General features: G+C 38.1%; 1 protein-coding gene and 2 long non-coding RNA genes across 6 annotated transcripts in view; 2 read left to right on the forward strand and 1 right to left on the reverse strand.

The window, feature by feature from the left end:
* LOC148755084 (uncharacterized) overlaps window positions 1-10,287 on the forward strand; it is a 33,121-nt gene extending 22,834 nt beyond the window's left edge. Inside the window, exon 2 of the long non-coding RNA XR_016019192.1 lies at window positions 10,110-10,287. This is a non-coding gene — a long non-coding RNA (uncharacterized LOC148755084). The remainder of the gene's footprint in view (window positions 1-10,109) is intronic.
* Window positions 1,105-13,801, reverse strand: LOC109456054 (uncharacterized). 2 transcript variants are annotated; one of them, XR_002138798.3, is made up of 3 exons: window positions 13,673-13,801; window positions 12,061-12,224; window positions 1,105-3,937 (listed from the first exon to the last, which is right to left on the reverse strand). It is a non-coding gene; the product is annotated as an uncharacterized LOC109456054 (long non-coding RNA). The 2 variants fall into 2 exon arrangements; XR_002138799.3 differs by lacking the exon at window positions 13,673-13,801 and adding an exon at window positions 13,513-13,659.
* RB1 (RB transcriptional corepressor 1) overlaps window positions 13,765-19,024 on the forward strand; it is a 157,110-nt gene continuing 151,850 nt past the window's right edge. For 2 of the 3 annotated variants that reach the window (XM_074329955.2, XM_019748050.3), the window contains exons 1-2: window positions 13,765-14,061; window positions 16,781-16,907. In XM_074329955.2, coding sequence (XP_074186056.2) covers window positions 13,937-14,061; window positions 16,781-16,907 — 252 coding nt within the window. In that variant the 5' untranslated portion in view covers window positions 13,765-13,936. The remainder of the gene's footprint in view (window positions 14,062-16,780; window positions 16,908-19,024) is intronic. The other variant, XM_019748051.3, reaches the window with a different exon arrangement.

Raw genomic sequence — 19,024 nt, forward strand, 5'->3', positions numbered from 1 at the left:
AAAAAACCCTGCACCATGTGGGGTAACATTTGAGGTGGAGAAGACAATGGGGAGAGAACAGAGGTGTAGAAGACACACGGGGGTGAAGGGTGCCATGCGGAGTCTTTGTATACAGACAGTTCAACACAAGGACTTCAGGCTTCCTGGAAAAGAGTGGTCTAGAAGAGGAGAAAAAGGAGGAAAGGTCTTATATGGGCATGATATGCAAACCCAGATGACCTGATTTGAAGTCTAGTAATTACAACATCAAGTTCTGTTTACTTACGCTTAGCCATCAGTCTCTCGCTCAGTTACCTTGGAGATCTACTTATCATTCGTTTAAGGTACATTGCCCTGTACTTACAGTTCCAGAACAGGACAATCATTTCTCATGCCCTCAATATAAGAAATGAACAGTAATCGGGGCTTTCAGAACCAATAGTTAATCTTTCAACTACTAGAATCCTTCTTAATTATAGTCCTTACTGTGAAAGACCCTGGCTGTTAGTTCAACTAGTGGGTCTTCCTTAGTGACATCTCTGGAAGTTTAAGCACTTTTGTGCGAAATTCTTTGTAAGTGCTCTTTGGAAACTGGGAATTAGGAAGTAGGCTTCAAATCCAGCTTGAGATGACATGAAGTAATGTTAGAAATAGCAGCAGTCTTCCTACTTAGTGCTGTGTTGCAGTCCTCTGGTTGTGAAATGAGATGAAGAAATTCCCATTCCCCAGAATTCTTGTGAAGCACTGAGGGGTAGGAATATTATTAAATAGCATATAATCGTTATGCTACCTGGGGTAGGGACGTAATCTCAAAACACATGCACAGTTACACGAGATGGTCACTAGATTGTGTTCTATGGAGGGTGGGCCTTCTCAGCTACGGTCCCTGAGATTTCACTGACATTTTTGATGGGTTTATAATTGTGAGTTTGGGGATAGAAGCCAAGCAGAGGTAAATGCTTTGTACAAATGGAGAGAAACCATATTTAAAGTGGGAGACAGAAAGTAAGCTCGTGGAAAACTCCAGAGCCATCAAAGGTGGCGCAGTATTGGGGAAATAATATTAAAGGGAGATCCCTGGTAGTGGGGAAAAGTGTGTATTTTGAAGAACAAACACATTCAGGGGAATTCCCACAAATGTTTTATTTTGAAAAATACCAAACCTTTCGAAAAGTTGCAAGAACAGTACAATGGACACTGGTATACCCCTTATATATCCATATACATGTATATAGAGAGACAGAGAGTATATTTTTATAAATAGGTGTGTATTCACATTTTGTATACAGATTAGTAGATGAAAAAGGAGATACAGACAGAAATGTGTATACATATATTATTTTCTGAATCACTTGAAAGTTATTTGTAGATACCATGAAACTTTACCACTAAATACTTCAGCATGGGTCTCCTAAGAACAAGACCATTCTGCTATATGACCACAATATAATTATGCCCCTCAGAAACTTAAACTTGATACAATATAATATCTAATATTTAGTACATACTCAAATTTTCCAATTTTCCCAATAATATCCTTAGAAACCTCTAATTTAAAGGGGACGTAAAAGTTGTTGGCCGTTCAATATAAATGACTTCTCCATTTTCCCTACAAAATCACCCAAAACAACTCCATTTATCATTAATATTTTTATGCCAGTAATTTCTTTGGGGGAATTTGCAGATGTCCCACATCCAGATTGGGAGGGGGTGAAAACAGAAACCGTAGCAGCTGCAAGAGGAGAGGTTGATTGACACCGATTACATTTGAAGCAACTATTTAGAGGAAAGAACTTCATACAGACAGTAAGTAGATGAGACATTTAAAACCACCGATCTTGTTCCTGGGGTGCTGGCCCTTTTCTTCCCATCCTATGTTTTAAACCTCTCCTCTCTTAGTCTTTTATGTGTGATAAGTGTCCTACAGTGCTTGTTTCCCAGATCCTACTATGATATAAACAGCTTGCACCCATAGGTCTTTTTAAAAAAAAAAGTTTATATTTAGAGCAGTTTTATATTTACAGAAAAATTGAGAAAATAGTACACAGTTCCTGTATCCCCTCCAATCCCCTGCACAAATTTCCCCTATTAACATCTAACATTAGTATAGTACCTTCGTTACAATTAATGAACCAATATTGATAAATTATTAATAAAGTCCATATTTTATTCAGATTTCCTTAGTTTTTATTTAACTAATGTCCTTTTTTTTCTATTCCAAGATCCCATTCAGGATACAAAATTATATCTAGTCATTATTTCTACTTAGGCCTTCTTAGATTGTGATGGTTTTTCAGACTTTTCTTGTTTTTGATGTCCTTGACAATTTTGAGCTCATAGGTCTTTTGATAATTTAATCTCTGTATATTGCTTGGCAGAGCACCACAACAAATACTATTTTGAATTAAATATTGTCTCTGATAATTGGTGAAAATCAAATCCTGTTTGAAGTAACTGCCTGATAAGGATGATAAAGTTATTTTAGCAGCCTTTTGTGTATATGTTATATTATGACTACTTATTAAGTATGGGAGATAGAGGCCACAGCATTCATTGGTGGGATGACATTCTTTGGGTGGACTCAGTCCACCCAAGCGCCACGCACAAAGATCAACTTGAGAGAGCAGAACCAATCTGAAGGTGCCTTTTCCTCTGGAAACTTATGTTCTTACAGACTCCATATGGAAGACGTTCTGTGTTTTTATCTTGGCAAGCATCTTGGGGGTAATTTGGCTTGAGACATATGCTACTATCCTTTACCAAACAAGTATTTCCCTTGTCCTTTGTTTTTCTTATTTTTTAAATTAAAGTATAATTTACATATAGTGACAAGCACAGATCTTTTTTCATTTTTTATTTTATTTTTTTATATTAGTTTCAGGTGCACAAAACAACATAATGATTAGACATTTACACACCTCACTAAGTGACAACACCTCTCCAAGTCTACTACCCCTCTGACATCATAAATAGCTGTTACTATAACATTGACTATATTCCCTATGCTGTACTTTACATCCTGTGACTATATATACATATATATTTAATTACAGCTGACATTCAATATTATCCTACATCAGCTTCAGGTGTGCAGTGTAGTGGTCAGGCATCTACGCAACCTATGAAGTGATCCCCCCAGTAAGTCCAGTACCCACCTGGCACCCTGCATCATTTTTACATTATTGATTATATTCCCTACACTATTTCACATCTCTGTGACTATTTTGTGACTACCAATTTGTACTTTCTAATTCCTTTACCTTCTCCCCCATCCCCCTACCCCGTCCCATCTAGCAACCATCAGTTTTTCCTCTGTTTCTCTGTGTCTATTTCTGTTTTGTTTGCTCATTTATTCTGTTCTTTAGATTCCACATATAAGTGAGATCATATGGTATTTATCTTTCTCAGTCTGACTTATTTCACTTAGCATGTTTTCTAAGTCCGTCCACCTTTTTGCAAATGGCAAGATTTCATTTTTTTTTATTTTTATGGCAGAGTAAAACCTCCATTGCATACATGTACCACAATTTCTTTATACAATCGTCCATTGACGGGCATTTTGGTTGTTTCCATATTTGCAAATTGGTGCAGCCACTATGGAAAACAGTATGGAGGTTCCTCAAAAAGTTAAAAATAGAACTACCTTATGATCCAGCAATTACACTCCTGGGTATTTATACAAAGAAATCCAAAGCACTAATTTGAAAAAACATACGCATCCCTATGTTTATTGCACTACTGTTCACAATAGCCAAGATATGATAAGCACAGATCTTATGTGTACAGTTCAAAGTGTTTTGACAAATGCATACACTTGTGTAGTTCACACCTCAAGACAGAGAACATGTCCATCACTGCAGAAAGTTATCTCATGCCCTTTCCAAGTCAATGCCTGCCCTCGATCCCCTGAGGCAACAAGTGGTTCAATTTCTTTCACCATAGGTTAGGTTTGCCTGTTCTAGGAAACGAAAAATAGATAAATTGGGCTTGATTAAAAGTAAATTTTTGTGCTTTAAGGGATACAATCAATAAAGTGGAAAGACAATTCACAGAATTGGAAAAAATATTTGCAAATCATATGAGGTATGACAATTAAGTTTGCGAACTCCTCCTAGAAAAAGAGCTACATATTTCATTGTTGAATATCACTATAGTCACCTTTGAAGTACTCCTCTTGGGAAACTATGCACTGATGCCAGCACCTAGTCCACCTTTCAAAGCAATTTTGGAACTCTTTGTCTGGAATGGGTATCAGAACTGTCATCGTATTACACTTGATGTCCTGAATGTCACAAAAATGTCTTCCTTTCAACATTTCCTTTATCGTTGGATAAAGAAAGAAGTCATTGGGGGCCAGATCAGGTGAGTAGGGGGGTGTTCCAATACAGTTACTTGTTTACTGGTTAAAAACTCCCTCACAAACAGTGCCGTGTATTGTCATGATGCAAGAGCCATGAATTGTTGGCGAAAAGTTCAGGTCGTCTAACTTTTTCACACAGCATTTTCAGCACTTCCAAATGGTAAACTTGGTTAACTGTTTGTCCAGTTGGTATAAATTCATAACAAATAATCCCTCTGGAATCAAAAAAGGTTAGCAACATCATTGCAACAAGTTTGCGAACTTAATTGTCACATCTCATATATCTGGTAAGGGACTTGTATCTAGAACTTATAAAGAACACTTACAATTCAATAATAAAAGACAAATAACCCAGTTTTAATATGAGCAAAAAATCTGCATAGACATTTCTCAAAGAAGATATGAATCTTCATGACAAGATTCTCAACATCATTATTTTTTAGGGAAATATTACTCAAAACCACACCAAGATACCACTTCACAACCAGTAGGATGGCTGAAATAAAAAGGATAGTCAATGGTAAGGGTTGATGAGGATGTGGAGAAATTGGAACCCTCATATATCACTGGTAGAAATATAAAATGGTGCAGCCACCTTGAAAACTATTTGGCAATTCCTTGAAAAGTTTTAACAATTCCACTCCTAGGTATATACGCCAAATAACTGCAAACATACAAGTAGATCCACACAAAACCTTGTCCATGAATGTTCATGGCAGCATTATTTCTAATGCTGGAAACAAAGTGGAAACAACTAAATGTCCCTCAACTGATGAATGGATAACAAAATGTGGTATTTCCATACAGTGGAATATTATTCAGCTGTATAAAGAGATGAGTACTGATTCACGCCACAATATTTATGAATCTAAAACATGTTTTATGATTCAATTTATATGAAATATTTAGAATGGCAAATCCATAGATACAGAAAGTAGATTAGTGGTTGCCAGAGGGTGAGAGGAGGAGGAATGGAAACTACTAGTGGGTAATGGGTTTCCTTTTGGAAAGATAAAAAATGTTCTGGAATTACATAGTGGCGATGGTTGCACAACTCTGTGAAAATACCAATAACCACTAACTTGTACTCTTTAAAAGACTGAATATCATGTTATGATAATTGTATCTCCATCAAAATAATTCTCAAAAAAATCAATCAGTGTTATTCAGCTACCAATAGACTAAAGAAAAAATGTATTTTAGATTCAGGAACAAAGCAAGTATGTCCACTCTTACCACTTCTGTTAAACATTATACCTGAGGCCCTAACTAGTGCAATAGAGCAATGAAAAGAAATAAAAGACATAAAGGTTAGAAAGGGATAAATAAAGCTGTCTTTATTCCCACATAATATTATGGTATACAGAAAATTCTAAGACATCAACAACAAAAAGTTACTAGATATTATAAGTAAATTTAGCAAGGTTGCAGTACACAAGGTCAATATACAAAGCCAACTGTATTTCTATATACTTGTATAATTGATCCTTGAACAACATGGGTTTGAACTGCACAAGTCCACTCACATATGGCTTTCTAAAACAAGTATTTTCTCCTCCTTATGATTTTAATAATGTTTCCTTTTCTTTACCTTACTTTATTGTAAGAAGACCGTGTATAATACATATAATGTACAAAATATGTGTCATCAACTATTTATGTTATTGGTAAGGCTTCTGGTCAAAAGAAGGCTATTAGTAGCTAAGTTTTGGGGGAGTTAAAAGTTATACATGGATTTTTGACTGCACAGGTAGTCAGTACTCTTAAATCCTGATTTGCTCAATGGTCAACTGCACTACCAACAACCAAGTAGAAAATAAACTAAATACCATTTATATAAAAAAATTCAATTACTTAGGGGTATATTTGACAAGTGATATGCAAGATTTCTACACTGAAGACTACAAAACATCACTGACAACTTGGATGGACCTAGAGAACATTATGTTAAGTGAAATAAGTCAGACAGAGAAAGACAAATACCATATGATCTCACTTATATGCGGAATCTAAAGAAAAGAATAAGTGAATGAACTAATCAGAAACAGTTTTGGAGACATAGAGGAAAAACTGAGGGTTGCTAGAGGGGCGGGGGGGTGGGGATAAGGGGAAGGTGAGAGGTTTAGAAAATAGTAACCACAAGATGGCCACGGGGTTTTGAAAATTAATTTGGGGAACGTAATCAATAATGTAAAGATGTTGTAGGGTATCCGATGGACATGTGTCCCATTTGGGAGACCACCTCAGGGATGATGTAGATGCCTGAACTCTGCACAGTACACCTGAAGTTGAACAATACTGAATGCCAACTATAATTTTATATAAATATATATATATATGTATGTATATTTATATATTTGTGTGTAGATTGTTACAGGAATGCGGAGTACAGCATTAGGAATAGAGACAGTGGAAATGTATTGGCTCTGTGCGAGGTCAGAGGGATAGTGGATAGGGGGAGGGGGGTTCACACAGTGTGAGGGATATAAATGATAAACGTCTAAGTTTTGCTTTGTCTTGTGCACCTGAAACTAATATAATTAAAAAAAACAAAACAAAAACCATGATTTCATGTAACAAAACAAACAAACAAACAAACAAACAAACAAAAAACATCACTGAAAGAAAATTTAGAAAGACTATAAATTGAGAAATATATTTATGGATTAAAGATTCCAATAAAAATTCCAGCAGGCTTTTTCATAGAATTTACCAAGCTGATTCTAATTTTATATAAAAATCCAAAAGACTAAGAATACAAAAAAAAAAATTTTTTTAAAGTAGAACAAAGTTGAATGGCTAACTACTTAATTTCAGGAATTACAGTGCTGTATTCATGTAAGGATAGATAATAGATCAATAATAGAACAAAATAAAGTTCAGTAATAGCCCACACTAATAAAATCAATTGATTTGACAAGGCAATATAATGGGAGAATGAATGTCTTTCTTGCAAACAGTATTGAAACCACTGCATATTTACATGAAAAAATATGAGCCGCAAAACCTAACTCACACTGTATATAAAAATTAACCCAACTGATTAAACACTATGCAAAATAGCTGCAGAATATACAACTTTTCAAAGGCACATGGAACATTCATCAAGATAGACCACAGTCTGGGCCATAAAACAAATTTGAATACATTTTATGTATGTATGCATGTATGTATGTATATATGTATGTATATATGTATGGATTTATTAGTTTCAGGTGTACAAAACAATGTAATAGACATTTATCCTTTATATTCCTCACACAGTGATTGAAATCAAACAGACTTATGTTTTTTTGAAATTAGCAGATTGAAATTAGGTCAATAATAAAATCAGTCTTTTAACAAAAACTGCCAATAGAGGTCCTCTGGCTTTCTCAGTGTGCCTTAGGTGACAGTTGGCTGTCCTGAGGTATCATTTTCTTTTGCAAGGCATACAATTCCATCGAAAGAATCCATCCCATCCACAATTTTTTAAATTATTGTCCCCATACTGTTCAGGCACCATAGCCACCACACTTTCCACTGCCCCACCTTCTACCTGCACTGAATCCCGATTGAACACAGGTAGGAAGCCTTAGTAATCAGGATACCACTGTGTGGCCTCACTTACTTCCTACTTATCATGCCAGAGGTCTTTATCACCCTGGATCAGTGAGTAACCCAACTCCAATATCCCATCCTGAGTGTTTGTAGGACACTCCTAGTACCAAGTCATTTAACTTGGGTTCTCTAGAAAATAGAGCCCGAGTACAAGCTGAGAGAAACAAGAGTCAAGACAAAGGGGAGCGGGCAGGAAGGAGGGGAAACTAATATAATAATGTAATACCAAACTCGTTACGCCATGGTATGCAGCCGAACTGATGGCTCAGTGCTATGGGCACATGCTAGGCATCGGGACACACTAGTTAGCAGAACAGATACAGATCTACTGTCATGGACAGGGCTGGCTTTATGGACATGTGAGCCATGCAGTTCCAAGGGCTTGTGCTTGTTTCAGTGTTCTGCTGTTACCATCTTGAAAATCTCAGTCATTTTTGAAAAAGGGGCTCTGTATTTTCATTTTGTACTGGGCCCTGCAAATTATGTTATCTGGTTCTGTTAATGTAAATTACAATTTAGTGGGGGATTCAATCATATTCTCTCTCCTGAAAAGTATGAATTGGTAACATGGAGAGAGGGCCATGGTGGCAGGAGAACAGCATAAAGAGATGAAGAATAACAACATTCACAGTGGCAAGAAGGAAGGGACCCCGAGTGTAACAAAAAGGACTCTTTGTTGTCTTCTTCACTTTTTTTTGTCTTCTGCACTTTGTTTCCCTGTAAACTAATCATTAATCCTAAATAAATGAATAATTCAGGTAAACTGATCAGGTCTCTGTCTCTTGAAACCTGAAAGAATCTAAGAGCACACACAGTGGAGGTGATGTAAATCATGGGAATGAAACAGAGCAAGAAGAGAGGAGAGAAGAACTTCTAGGCCAGTGCTATCTCACACTACCTATAAAGAAACTTTTCTTTCTTTTCAATTTCTGATTTTTCATGAATTGATACTTTTGGAAAATAACAATTTAAAAAGTACTAGAAAAATGAAATGAAAAAAAAGGCACACCACATATAAGCTCATATTTGTTAGTATTTTGGACAGACATAAAATTACATTTCAGAAAATGTAATTAGAACAAAAAATAACATAGGGTTAAAAGAACACTACAAAACTGCACTTTGTTTACTGAAAGTATACATATAGGTAAATACAGAGGATTGTTAATACACCCTTGATTTTTGATCATTCCACAGTCATAACAACTGAATAAAAAGTTGGTAATGAAATATCAATTTCCCATATTAAATGTTATAACAATATTTAGCATTTTAAGTTTGTCATTATTTAAAGTTCTTAACATGACAAATGAATGTGCTTTATGCTTGTTAAATTATCTAATCTAGGTTGGATTGGTGACACCGCTGCTAGCAGGAGATAATGTACTATATCTAAACTGTTTCTTTGTTTTATTTAACAACATTCATAATAATCAGTCTCTCACAGGTATGTTTAAGGGAATGAAAGAAGAGATTTTAAAACAATTTCAGCAAGCTCAGATATATATTTTTAATTTTTATCCAAAGTGAAGCAAACAACGTTTAATTTTTAAAATTCATTTTCAATTCTTTATCAGTAGCCAGTTTTGGAAATTTCTTATTAAGTTATAGTTACATTAAATTATTTTTCAATGAGAAATGGATTCTACATCCATGAATTTCTTATGTGTGCAGTTTATTTTCACTGAATAAAAATTCAAAAGGTTTAGTGTCTTTGTATTTTATATGTGAATACCACTGAAGTTTGATGGCTTTATTGCTTCATTTAGCAGTTCATGGTTTTAGCATTTTGCCATGAGTTATGGCTATGAATTCAGCAGCTGGAGGATTATACTTCTGAGTAAAATTAGTACAAACACTTAAGTCTTCAATTCTTTGGGAATCACTTCTCCAGTCATTATTTGGTTTACTACTGTTATTACTAACCTGCTACTGACATGTTTTTTCTTGGCGAAACAGGACAGTGAGGTTTACTTTGCCATTTATAATTTAGGGTTAAATAAAAACAAATGACACAAATTTTACTTCCCTATTTAGTTATGAATTTCAAAAAAACAGGCTTGATTAAAAATTAAAATGACTATAAAAAATTGTAAGAGTAAATAAATAGATACATTTTCACTCACTTTTGGGTTACAGTTGACTAACCTTAAACTTTCTTTTCTTATAGTGGTCCTTACCGTAGCACATGACAAGGACACAGACATGCTACCAGCAACTTACCACGCAAGTCACAGAACACCTGAACTGTTGTACACTCTGTCTAATGAGAGGTGTTCAATGATCCTGTGCTTGGATAGTGATGAAATGTCAAATTGCAATAAATACTGCTAAGCATTTACTCTTAATTTCTGTACATATCTCCTTCTGGACCAAATGCAAGCAGTTTGCAGACTGGCACTGGTCCAAGGACCACTAGTAGTGCTGCTCTAGGGAACCTGCACTGAAGAGACTGGGAGGAGAACTACCTTGTTTCCCCGAAAGTAAGACCTACCCGGACAATCAGTTCTAATAGTCTTTTGGAGCAAAAATTAATGTAAGACTGGGTCTATAATAACGTAACATAACATAACACAACACCACATCTTATATTAATTTTTGCTCCAAAAGATGCATTAGAGCTGATTGTCCGGCTAGGTCTTACTTTCGGGGAAACACAGTAGTGGAGGAGTGTCGGAAGTAACAGAAGGGAGGAGGAGAACAAGCAGACCATGGATTTTTGGAAGACTAGGGAAATTTTCAGAAAGAGGAAGTGGATAACTGTGTTAACTGCCAGAAAGGTTAAGTAAGTTGAAGACCAAAAAGAAGCCATGACTTGACATTTAGGACATTGGTGACCTTTGAAAGAGTGATTTCAGTAGAGTGCTGGTAGTGGTGGTAGAAGACAGTCAGGCACTAGAAGAGTGAGGTTTGGGGAAGTAGAGAACAAATGGGGACTACCCTTTCAAGAAGCTAGATGGTAAAGAAATGGAAACAGTGTAGTACCTTATGAGTGAAAAAAAAGTCGAAGGAAGAATTTGTAGATGAGGGGAGACTTAAAAAAATATTGACATCACTGAAGGGGCCTCAAGATGGAAAAGTTCTATTCCAGGTAGACCATCTAAGACAGATCTTTATTTGGTCTTAGTGGCAATCTTAAAACTACTATGCAAGTGGAGGAAGTCAGGGGAAGCTTCTTTTAAGAATTGAAGAATTTGTATTACTTCTTTGGAAGTGCAACAGAAAGCTGTGTGGAGATGCAAGGATTTTGCTTGACTCAGTTGCTCCTGAGCTGTGTATAAGGATTTTAAATGTAGTAGGGAACAGTGAAATTAATTCATGGTAAAGATACACACCCTTTTGTAAATTGAGAAATCCCTTTTTGATTTATCATAATTGTGGTAAAACCAGACGTTGATAAACTGGGATTAATAAAGCAAGTCTTATCTGCCTATGAAGAGCATTTACTCCAGTTCCCAGAACTTTCCTGTGCTCTTCTGCCCTCCCCACTTTTAGCAAACAAGCATTTACTGTGTGTCCAATACCGTGCTAGGCACTAGGGCTACAATGATTTGGTCTCCATCCTGAAGGGGCTCATTAGAGAAATAGTGTAACTTACGATGCTTTCTGGTTAAATCAGAGGCTTAATTATGCTACTGAGGACATACTTTTTTTTTTTTTTTGACATTCCTACTGTACCATCCTTAACATTTTTGCTTTATTCTCAAGTCAGCTTGTCTTACGTCACAATGGCAGCAGCAATTGCAAGGGTCACATCCTCATAATAGTTAAGGAGTAGAAGAACTGTGTCATCCTGTATCTCATTTTAGCAGGTTCCCAGCAGACTATCTTTGACCTTGGAAAGACCAACTGCATCCTGAGCTCCTGCCTACACTAATCCTGGGCAAAGTGAACAGGATTACCACTTTGATGGTAGTTGCTGTATATAGCTGGGGCTGGGCATGGACCTACCTCTTGACAAACTTTTGGTCCCCAAGTGAGGGTTTCTGATCTTAGGCAGATATCACTGGCTTACAAATATACTTGGGCTGTTGAGTAGGCCAAGGACTGACAACCCTTTTTAAATTCTGGCATACATCATGGTATACACAGAAAACGGGAATTCATTGTAATCTACTCACTTCTGTAATAAACCCAAGAGGCTTGTAGCTGTGACTTGCCTGAAGGCTTCTGCTGCCTTAGCCCTGCTCAGCTGTTCCAAGGATGAGAGGATTCACATCAGAGCACACTGTATTTTATTCACAGCACCTCAGCTGGGAAGTTCTGGCGAGGCAATCCTCACCATCTGCCAAAGAGAGAAAAACATGTACTCAATCTAGACAATCTATTACAATAAGTATACACCAAGTGACAGAAAAGACACAATTTCTAAGCCATTGTTTGATGGTGGTAGTTCCAGCAAGCTCTTCTTTGTTGTCTTTGTGCCTTTGCACATGCTGCTTCTCTCTTTTTGGTGTTTTATCAACACAATGTAATGGATGTGTAGAGTCAAATCAATCTGGATTCAAATCCTCCGTCACCATCAGTTCTGAAATATTGGGCAAATTAACTTTTCTGAGCCTGTTTCCCATTGGGTAAGTGGAGTAATACTATGCACTACTCGTTTTAAAGGATTGTTTTTGAGTATTACCTAAGATAATTAGGCCGTGGTACCTAATGTTAACCAATAAAGATTTCAGATTGTAAAACAAATTAAATGTTTATTCGCGGGTCTTAAAAAAGAATTCGAATCTGAGAGATCCAGATTCAGGTAGCAACCCAAACCGGGCTCTGGAGAGAACAAAGAAATAGGGTTTATAAAAGCAAAACGACAAACTGTAATTCTTTCATACAAATAGAGGATTGTCGGGTAGGTTACAGGGATTGGTTAATTCCAATATACAAACGAGGGAGGCAAGAAACCGAGAAGGAAGGAAGCTAAGTCTACATATATGTCTATGTAGCAGTTACTGTTCCAGGATGTTTATGGCTGGGCCTTCAGCTGAGGTTAGCAACAGGTTTAGCAACTTAATAGCAGCTCCGAGAACTGAAGCATAAGATGTGCAAGGTCCCACTTCCCTAATAGCCTCCTGACTATTTTAAGTGACTCTCTTAACAATGCTCATTCTATTTAATATTTTCCCCATTATCAATACTAAGCCCTCCTTAAATGTTAGGTCTCCCTGGCAAAATTCTATTCAACTCCCACTGCTCCTTGGAAGATGTCCTTTAGACATTTTGATGGTGCCTCCTGTTTTTACACCACTATTAACACATTTATCACACTATAATCTATTATCTGCCCACAGTCCCTCTCCCTTCCCTAACACGTGATCCCTAAAAGGCCCGTAATTGTCCTACAATTCATATCTCCTAGTGGTTGGCAGAGTTCGCTCCTACTAGGTGTTCCATAAATGTTTTTGTTTTGGCCAACTTTGCTTAACGGATTGGGCGGGAGGAGTGCGGTGGAGACTGAGGGTGCCGCCCACGGAAGAGAGGGGGGTGCTCGCAGAGGGTGCAGTCGCCTGATATTCCCGGGAGGGCCTGAGCGGCACCCCGATCCGCCCACAGATGGAGATGCGGCCCAATCTCACCCAGCAGACTGTGCAATGCCCCGTTACCCGCACCCATGCCTGGAAGCGGGAGACAGGTTCAGGCGGCGACTTCGGGGAAGGCTCCTGGACGCAAGCCCGGACTCCCCGCCCAGCCCAGCCCAGCCCAGCCCGCCCGACCTCCCGTCCCCACCCAGCGCACCACCAGGCGCCCCGGTTCCCTCCCGACGCCGGCGGGCCCGCGAGCTTCGCGGACGTGACGCCGCGGGCGGAAGTGACGTTTTCCCGCGGTTGGACGCGGCGCTAGGTTGCCGGGCGGGGGAGGGCTTGTCCGGTTTTTCTCAGGGGACGTTCAAATTATTTTTGTAACGGGAGTCTGGAGAGGACGGGGCGTGACCCGACGTGCGCGCGTCCTCCGTCCCGGGTCCTCCTCACCGCTCGCTGGCTCCTGCTCGGGCAGGGCGTCATGCCACCCAAAACCCACCGGAGAGCAGCCGCCGCGTCCGCTGCCGCACCCCCGGCGCCGCCGCCGCCCCCTCCTGAGGAGGACCCCGACCAGGACAGTGGCTCCGAGGACCTGCCTCTGGCCAGGTGAGCGAGGAGAGCCGCTGCGGCGGCCGACGCGGGAAAGGCGCCCCGAGGATGCGTCTCGGCGGGCGCCGCGGCGTCTGGCGGGGGCGCGTCTTCGCCGGGGGCAGGGTCCCGGCGGAATGAGGGTACCTCCTTGTCCCCCACCGCCGCGGAGCGCCTGGAGGCGGGTGACAGGGGCCTGGGATCGGGAGTAACGGGAGGGCAGCCGGGAGGGGTCTCGGCTCCAGCTTGACAGGTGTCGGGCGGGTGGGGCTCGGGTCCCTGAGCGAAGTGACAGGTGCCGCCTTTCCTCCGCGGGACGGGAGGCTCGCAGGCGGCGGGTAATTTAGAGGCCTCATCAAACGGAAAAAAAAAAATAGTGTCTGGTGGAGAGTTTTCCTCCTGTTGAGATTTGTAGTATTCCGGTGGTCTTAGACTGTCTGTTTTGATCTCCTGGGATGCAACAGTTGGAAGTGTTTTCCTCTGGGCGTGCAACTCCAGCTCAAGCCCAGTTCTGGGAAAGGCCAACCAGAAAAGCCTCGGACGTTGCTGCAGAGACGCCATTGGACGTGAAGTTCAGGGTCCTGAGTGTCAGTTTGCCGCCAGGGTACTCGGCTGAGGTGCTTTGTAGGGTTCTCTTATGATAATACCTTGAGGTCTTGGGGATACAGAGCCATCGTAGTGACTGGTGGAACATAACTTTAGAGGAAATGGTGTAGGGGCAAAAGTCTTGTGAGACATGTAGCCTAAGTGCTTAAAAGGGTCTAAACTTTTTTTCTTGTTGCTTAAAACTGAATGTTAGTCAGCTTCAGCATGTCTCATTTCTTCCATTTTGCCTGTTGGCTTTGAGCCAGCAAGGGTCCTGGTGTTTCCCCCCTGCCCTTTTTTTGTTTGGTTACAAAATTTGTGTTCTTGTGCATACATGAAACTTTTTTTCCTAAATGGATTTTAATTTAAGAATGTCCATGATATTGCAGTAGAACACAACAGGAAGATATTTATTGTATTGCAACATCTTATTTTTCTTGATTGTGGTACTCTGTGGTTAAGAAGCTAAGATTGAAAGAGTATAATTGTCATTATTGTCGGCACTGGTCCTACTTTCAGACTACATATCCATTGCAAGCAGTTGGGACTCCTTTCTGTCCCTCACCACTCCCTCCCTTGTTCTAGTCCATTGCCAAGTCCCGTTTCTTTCACCTCCCCAGACACTAACAGAATTCAGGCCAAATTGTAAAAGATTGGAATGGGCTTTTGGAAAGGGCCTGTGAAAGGCTATTAAAAATTCATATATTTCAAAAGACTGTCTTATGGGTCAGTTAACATCATACCAGTAAAAGAAAAAAAAAAGTCTGGGGATGTTCTGGGCAAGAAGACATTATTTAGCTTCTGATTAAACTCTGATGTATCCAATACTTGAAAGTTTCCCTTTGGAAAGAGCAGTCAAGTCTACTAAAGTGTTCCATGTTATCCACAGACCTTTGGAAACAGTCTCGATTATTGTAAGGTAACCAGAAATATTGAAGTTCTGGCCATCACCTTGGACTTGGTTTCTTTTATTTTTTTCAACACCTTATTTTTGCATACCTTTAAATGATGGAAACTATCATAAATTCTCCTGTAAGTCAAAACCATACAAGATACAGTCTGCTTTTGATTATCCACACCTACAAAAGGTTTCATTAGCGTGGGCAGTCGAACTCTATAGATGAACTACTTAGCAAGGATAGCACCACTGTCTGGCAGTCTGCAGCCAAGAAATTTACTTAGGGATGGATTCAAGGCCCAGTTCAACTGCACTTCCAGTGACAGAGTCCATTTCTACCTTGACAGTTGAGATCCTTCTTTTACATTATCTCTGGCCTGAATGATGTAGTTGGAAGGGAAACCCTCAGTAGTAACTGCATGCTACCTTCATTGTTGAGATAACCAAAGTTAATTATGTCTTGAAGGAGGGTTGGCAGTCTGGAATAGTGCTCAAGGGAATGGGTTATGAAGTTAGGCTATTGGGTTCATATCAAGTTTTCCTACTTACTGGTTGTGATGTCAGGTGAGTGCTTTAACTTCTCTGATTTGGTACTTATCTGTAAAACAAGGATAATAAGAGTAGTTACCTAATAGGACTAAAGTGGGGATTCAGTAAAATTATGCATCTAAGCTGCTTTGTTGGGATCATGGTAAAAACTCAAATTGTTAGCTATTCCTCATGCTAACATTAAATGAATGAAAAGGAATTAGCCAACAAGACTTTATTGACTGCATATCTTGGTTAAGGAAGATTTAAGAGAAAAGGCTGAAATGAACTTAGCAATAATTTATGTCAAGTTAATCATCATGTAAGAAATGTTAGTAGGTGGAGAGATTATGTATATGAAACATTGATAAGTGTAGACTGTATTTTAGCAAAGTCACTGATAATGAATTGATACTGTAATAATGGGCTTTTCTCTTGTTATCCTTATTTTCCCAAACAGCTTTAGCTCTTGTGTTTACTTCACAAAGCTATGATCAAGCCAGCAAACATTTTTCACTGCATGGTATCCTTATTTTAGAAAGACTATGAAAAAGATAAACATGTTTAAATTCTAAGTGTAATTTTTTTCAAAGATAAATAAGATCCTAAAGTATTTAGAAATGCTATCCTTCAGAATAGTGCCATTATATGCAAGCCGTTGTAACAAATGTTTATTAGTTTTATTTGTAAGTATGTGCCTGTTACATGTATATTTTCATTTGGTAGGCTTGAGTTTGAAGAAACTGAAGAACCTGATTTTACTGCATTATGTCAGAAATTAAAGATACCGGATCATGTCAGAGAAAGAGCTTGGTTAACTTGGGAGAAAGTTTCATCTGTGGATGGAATATTGGTAAGGATTTTCCTAAAATTTTTTGAATACATTTTTCTCATTTAAAAAACAATTTTGGATTACTATAGGGAATTTGGAAAATAGAAAAATATAAAGAAAAGAAAATCTAGTAATCTATTACCCAGAGACAATTTACCTCCAATAACTTTAAAAAAAAAATCCTCATATAAACCCCCCATCAAAGCCAATCTTAGACATATTTTATTCATAAATACTTCACTGTGATATAAAGAATTTTTTTAAAAAACCATACCTTATAAAATAATTTTTGATGTCTTAAAATATGCAGTGAGTGTTTAAATTTCCTGAAAGTCTTATAATTGTTTTTTTTTTTAGTATTCAGGATCTTTGATAATATTTAGATATGTTTCTTCCATTTTTTTCTTTGCGTGTGTATATGTGTTTGTAATAATAATACTTGCAAATAATTACTGTGCTTTATATGTGATGAATATTATAAACACTTTGTAAATTACTCATTTAACAATCCATTGAGATGTGAAATATAAAACCTTTATTTTATATGTATTATGTAAAATCTTCAATTTTATAGATAAAGACACTGACGTAGAGTGAGACTAACTTGACCAAGGTCCCTGGCATATAGTTATATATAGGTATATGCAGTTGCATACAGGTTTGTGTCTTGTTTTGAAAATTTTTTTTAACATATCATGAACATTTTCTTGTTATTAAATTTTTTTGATATTTGATAATGTAGTTTCAGGTGGTAGTATAATTTATCCATTAGGTGTGTTTTGATTTGTTAACTCTTACAATTATGAGACATTTCCTTTTTCCCAATTGTTTTGCTCTGTAAAATAATGAGATAAATGTCCTTATTCATAAGAGTAATGCCTAGCACAAAATAAGTCCTTGATAATTTGTTAAATAAATGAATGAGTGACTCTCGGATTAGAATAAATTCTTACAAGTTGAATTACTGAGTCAAAAGCTATGAACATTTATAACACTCTTAGTAATTATTGCAAAATTGCACTCCAGACAGTCACTTTTAATAAATTTTATTTCTCATTAGTGTTGCATGTCTGTATGTCTTTTTTTTACCAATTAGATCAGTGCAGCAAAATATGTTTATGTATATCCCATAAAAATAGCTATTTAAAACCATTTAAAAAAATCTCTGGTGTCTTAGTCTATTCTGGGTACTATAACAAAATAGCATAGACTGGGTAACTTATAAGTAACAGAAATTTATTTCTCACAGTTCTGGAGGCTGGGAAGTCCAAGATCCTGGTCAGCTGGCAGATTCTGTGTCCAGTGAGGACCTACTACCTGACTCAGACCTGCTTTGTCAATGGCCTCACAGGGTGGGAAGGCTGGGAGCTTTCTTTTGCCTCTTTTATAAGAACTCTAATCCCATTCAGAGGGCTCTGCCTTCATGACTTAGTCACCTCCCAAAGGCCTCACCTCCTAATACCATCATATTGGGCATTAGGTTTCAGCATATGAATTTGGGGAGGATACAGGCGTTCAGTCCATGTCACCTGGTAAAAAAAAAAAGAGAAAACGAAGCCCACAGTTCTGAAGATCTAAACTATTCTAGAACTCCTTACCGAAAAAAAGGAGGACTACTGATGCATCTTGGATGGATGACTTAGGTATTATCTTCCCAGTGCATCTAATGTATTACCATTGATTTGTATACTTCATGTTCAAAGCTGTTTTTGTGCATATGCAATTAAAGGAAGTCAACTTTTCCACTTTCCTCTCTTCCATAAAAACTAGGGTTTTAGTTTTCAGAAAGTTGGGAAGGGGTAGCTGATTATAGAGAGTATCAGTGAATGGGGATATAGATAGTCTCCAATTTATAAGTGGCTTGTGTTCCAAATCTCTTTGAAAGTAGTACAATATGTTATTAGGTTGGTGCAAAAATAATTGTGGTTTTTGCAATTATTTTTAACCTTTTAAACAGCGGTTACTTTTGCACCAGCCTAATAGGTGTCTAGTCAGTTGACACAAAACTTTTTTTGTACTGAACTATAGCAGTAATAGCTTTGTGGAGGCCCTCTTGGCCTTCAGAGTTAACTACATATACGAATAAATGTTACTACTTTCTTACCCTACACTTTTCTCCTGGCTTTGTCCCTGCCTTC

This window comes from Rhinolophus sinicus, chromosome 16, assembly GCF_057876585.1.
Source record: "Rhinolophus sinicus isolate RSI-liver-muscle chromosome 16, RSI-T2T, whole genome shotgun sequence".
Taxonomy (NCBI): Eukaryota; Metazoa; Chordata; class Mammalia; order Chiroptera; family Rhinolophidae; genus Rhinolophus; species Rhinolophus sinicus.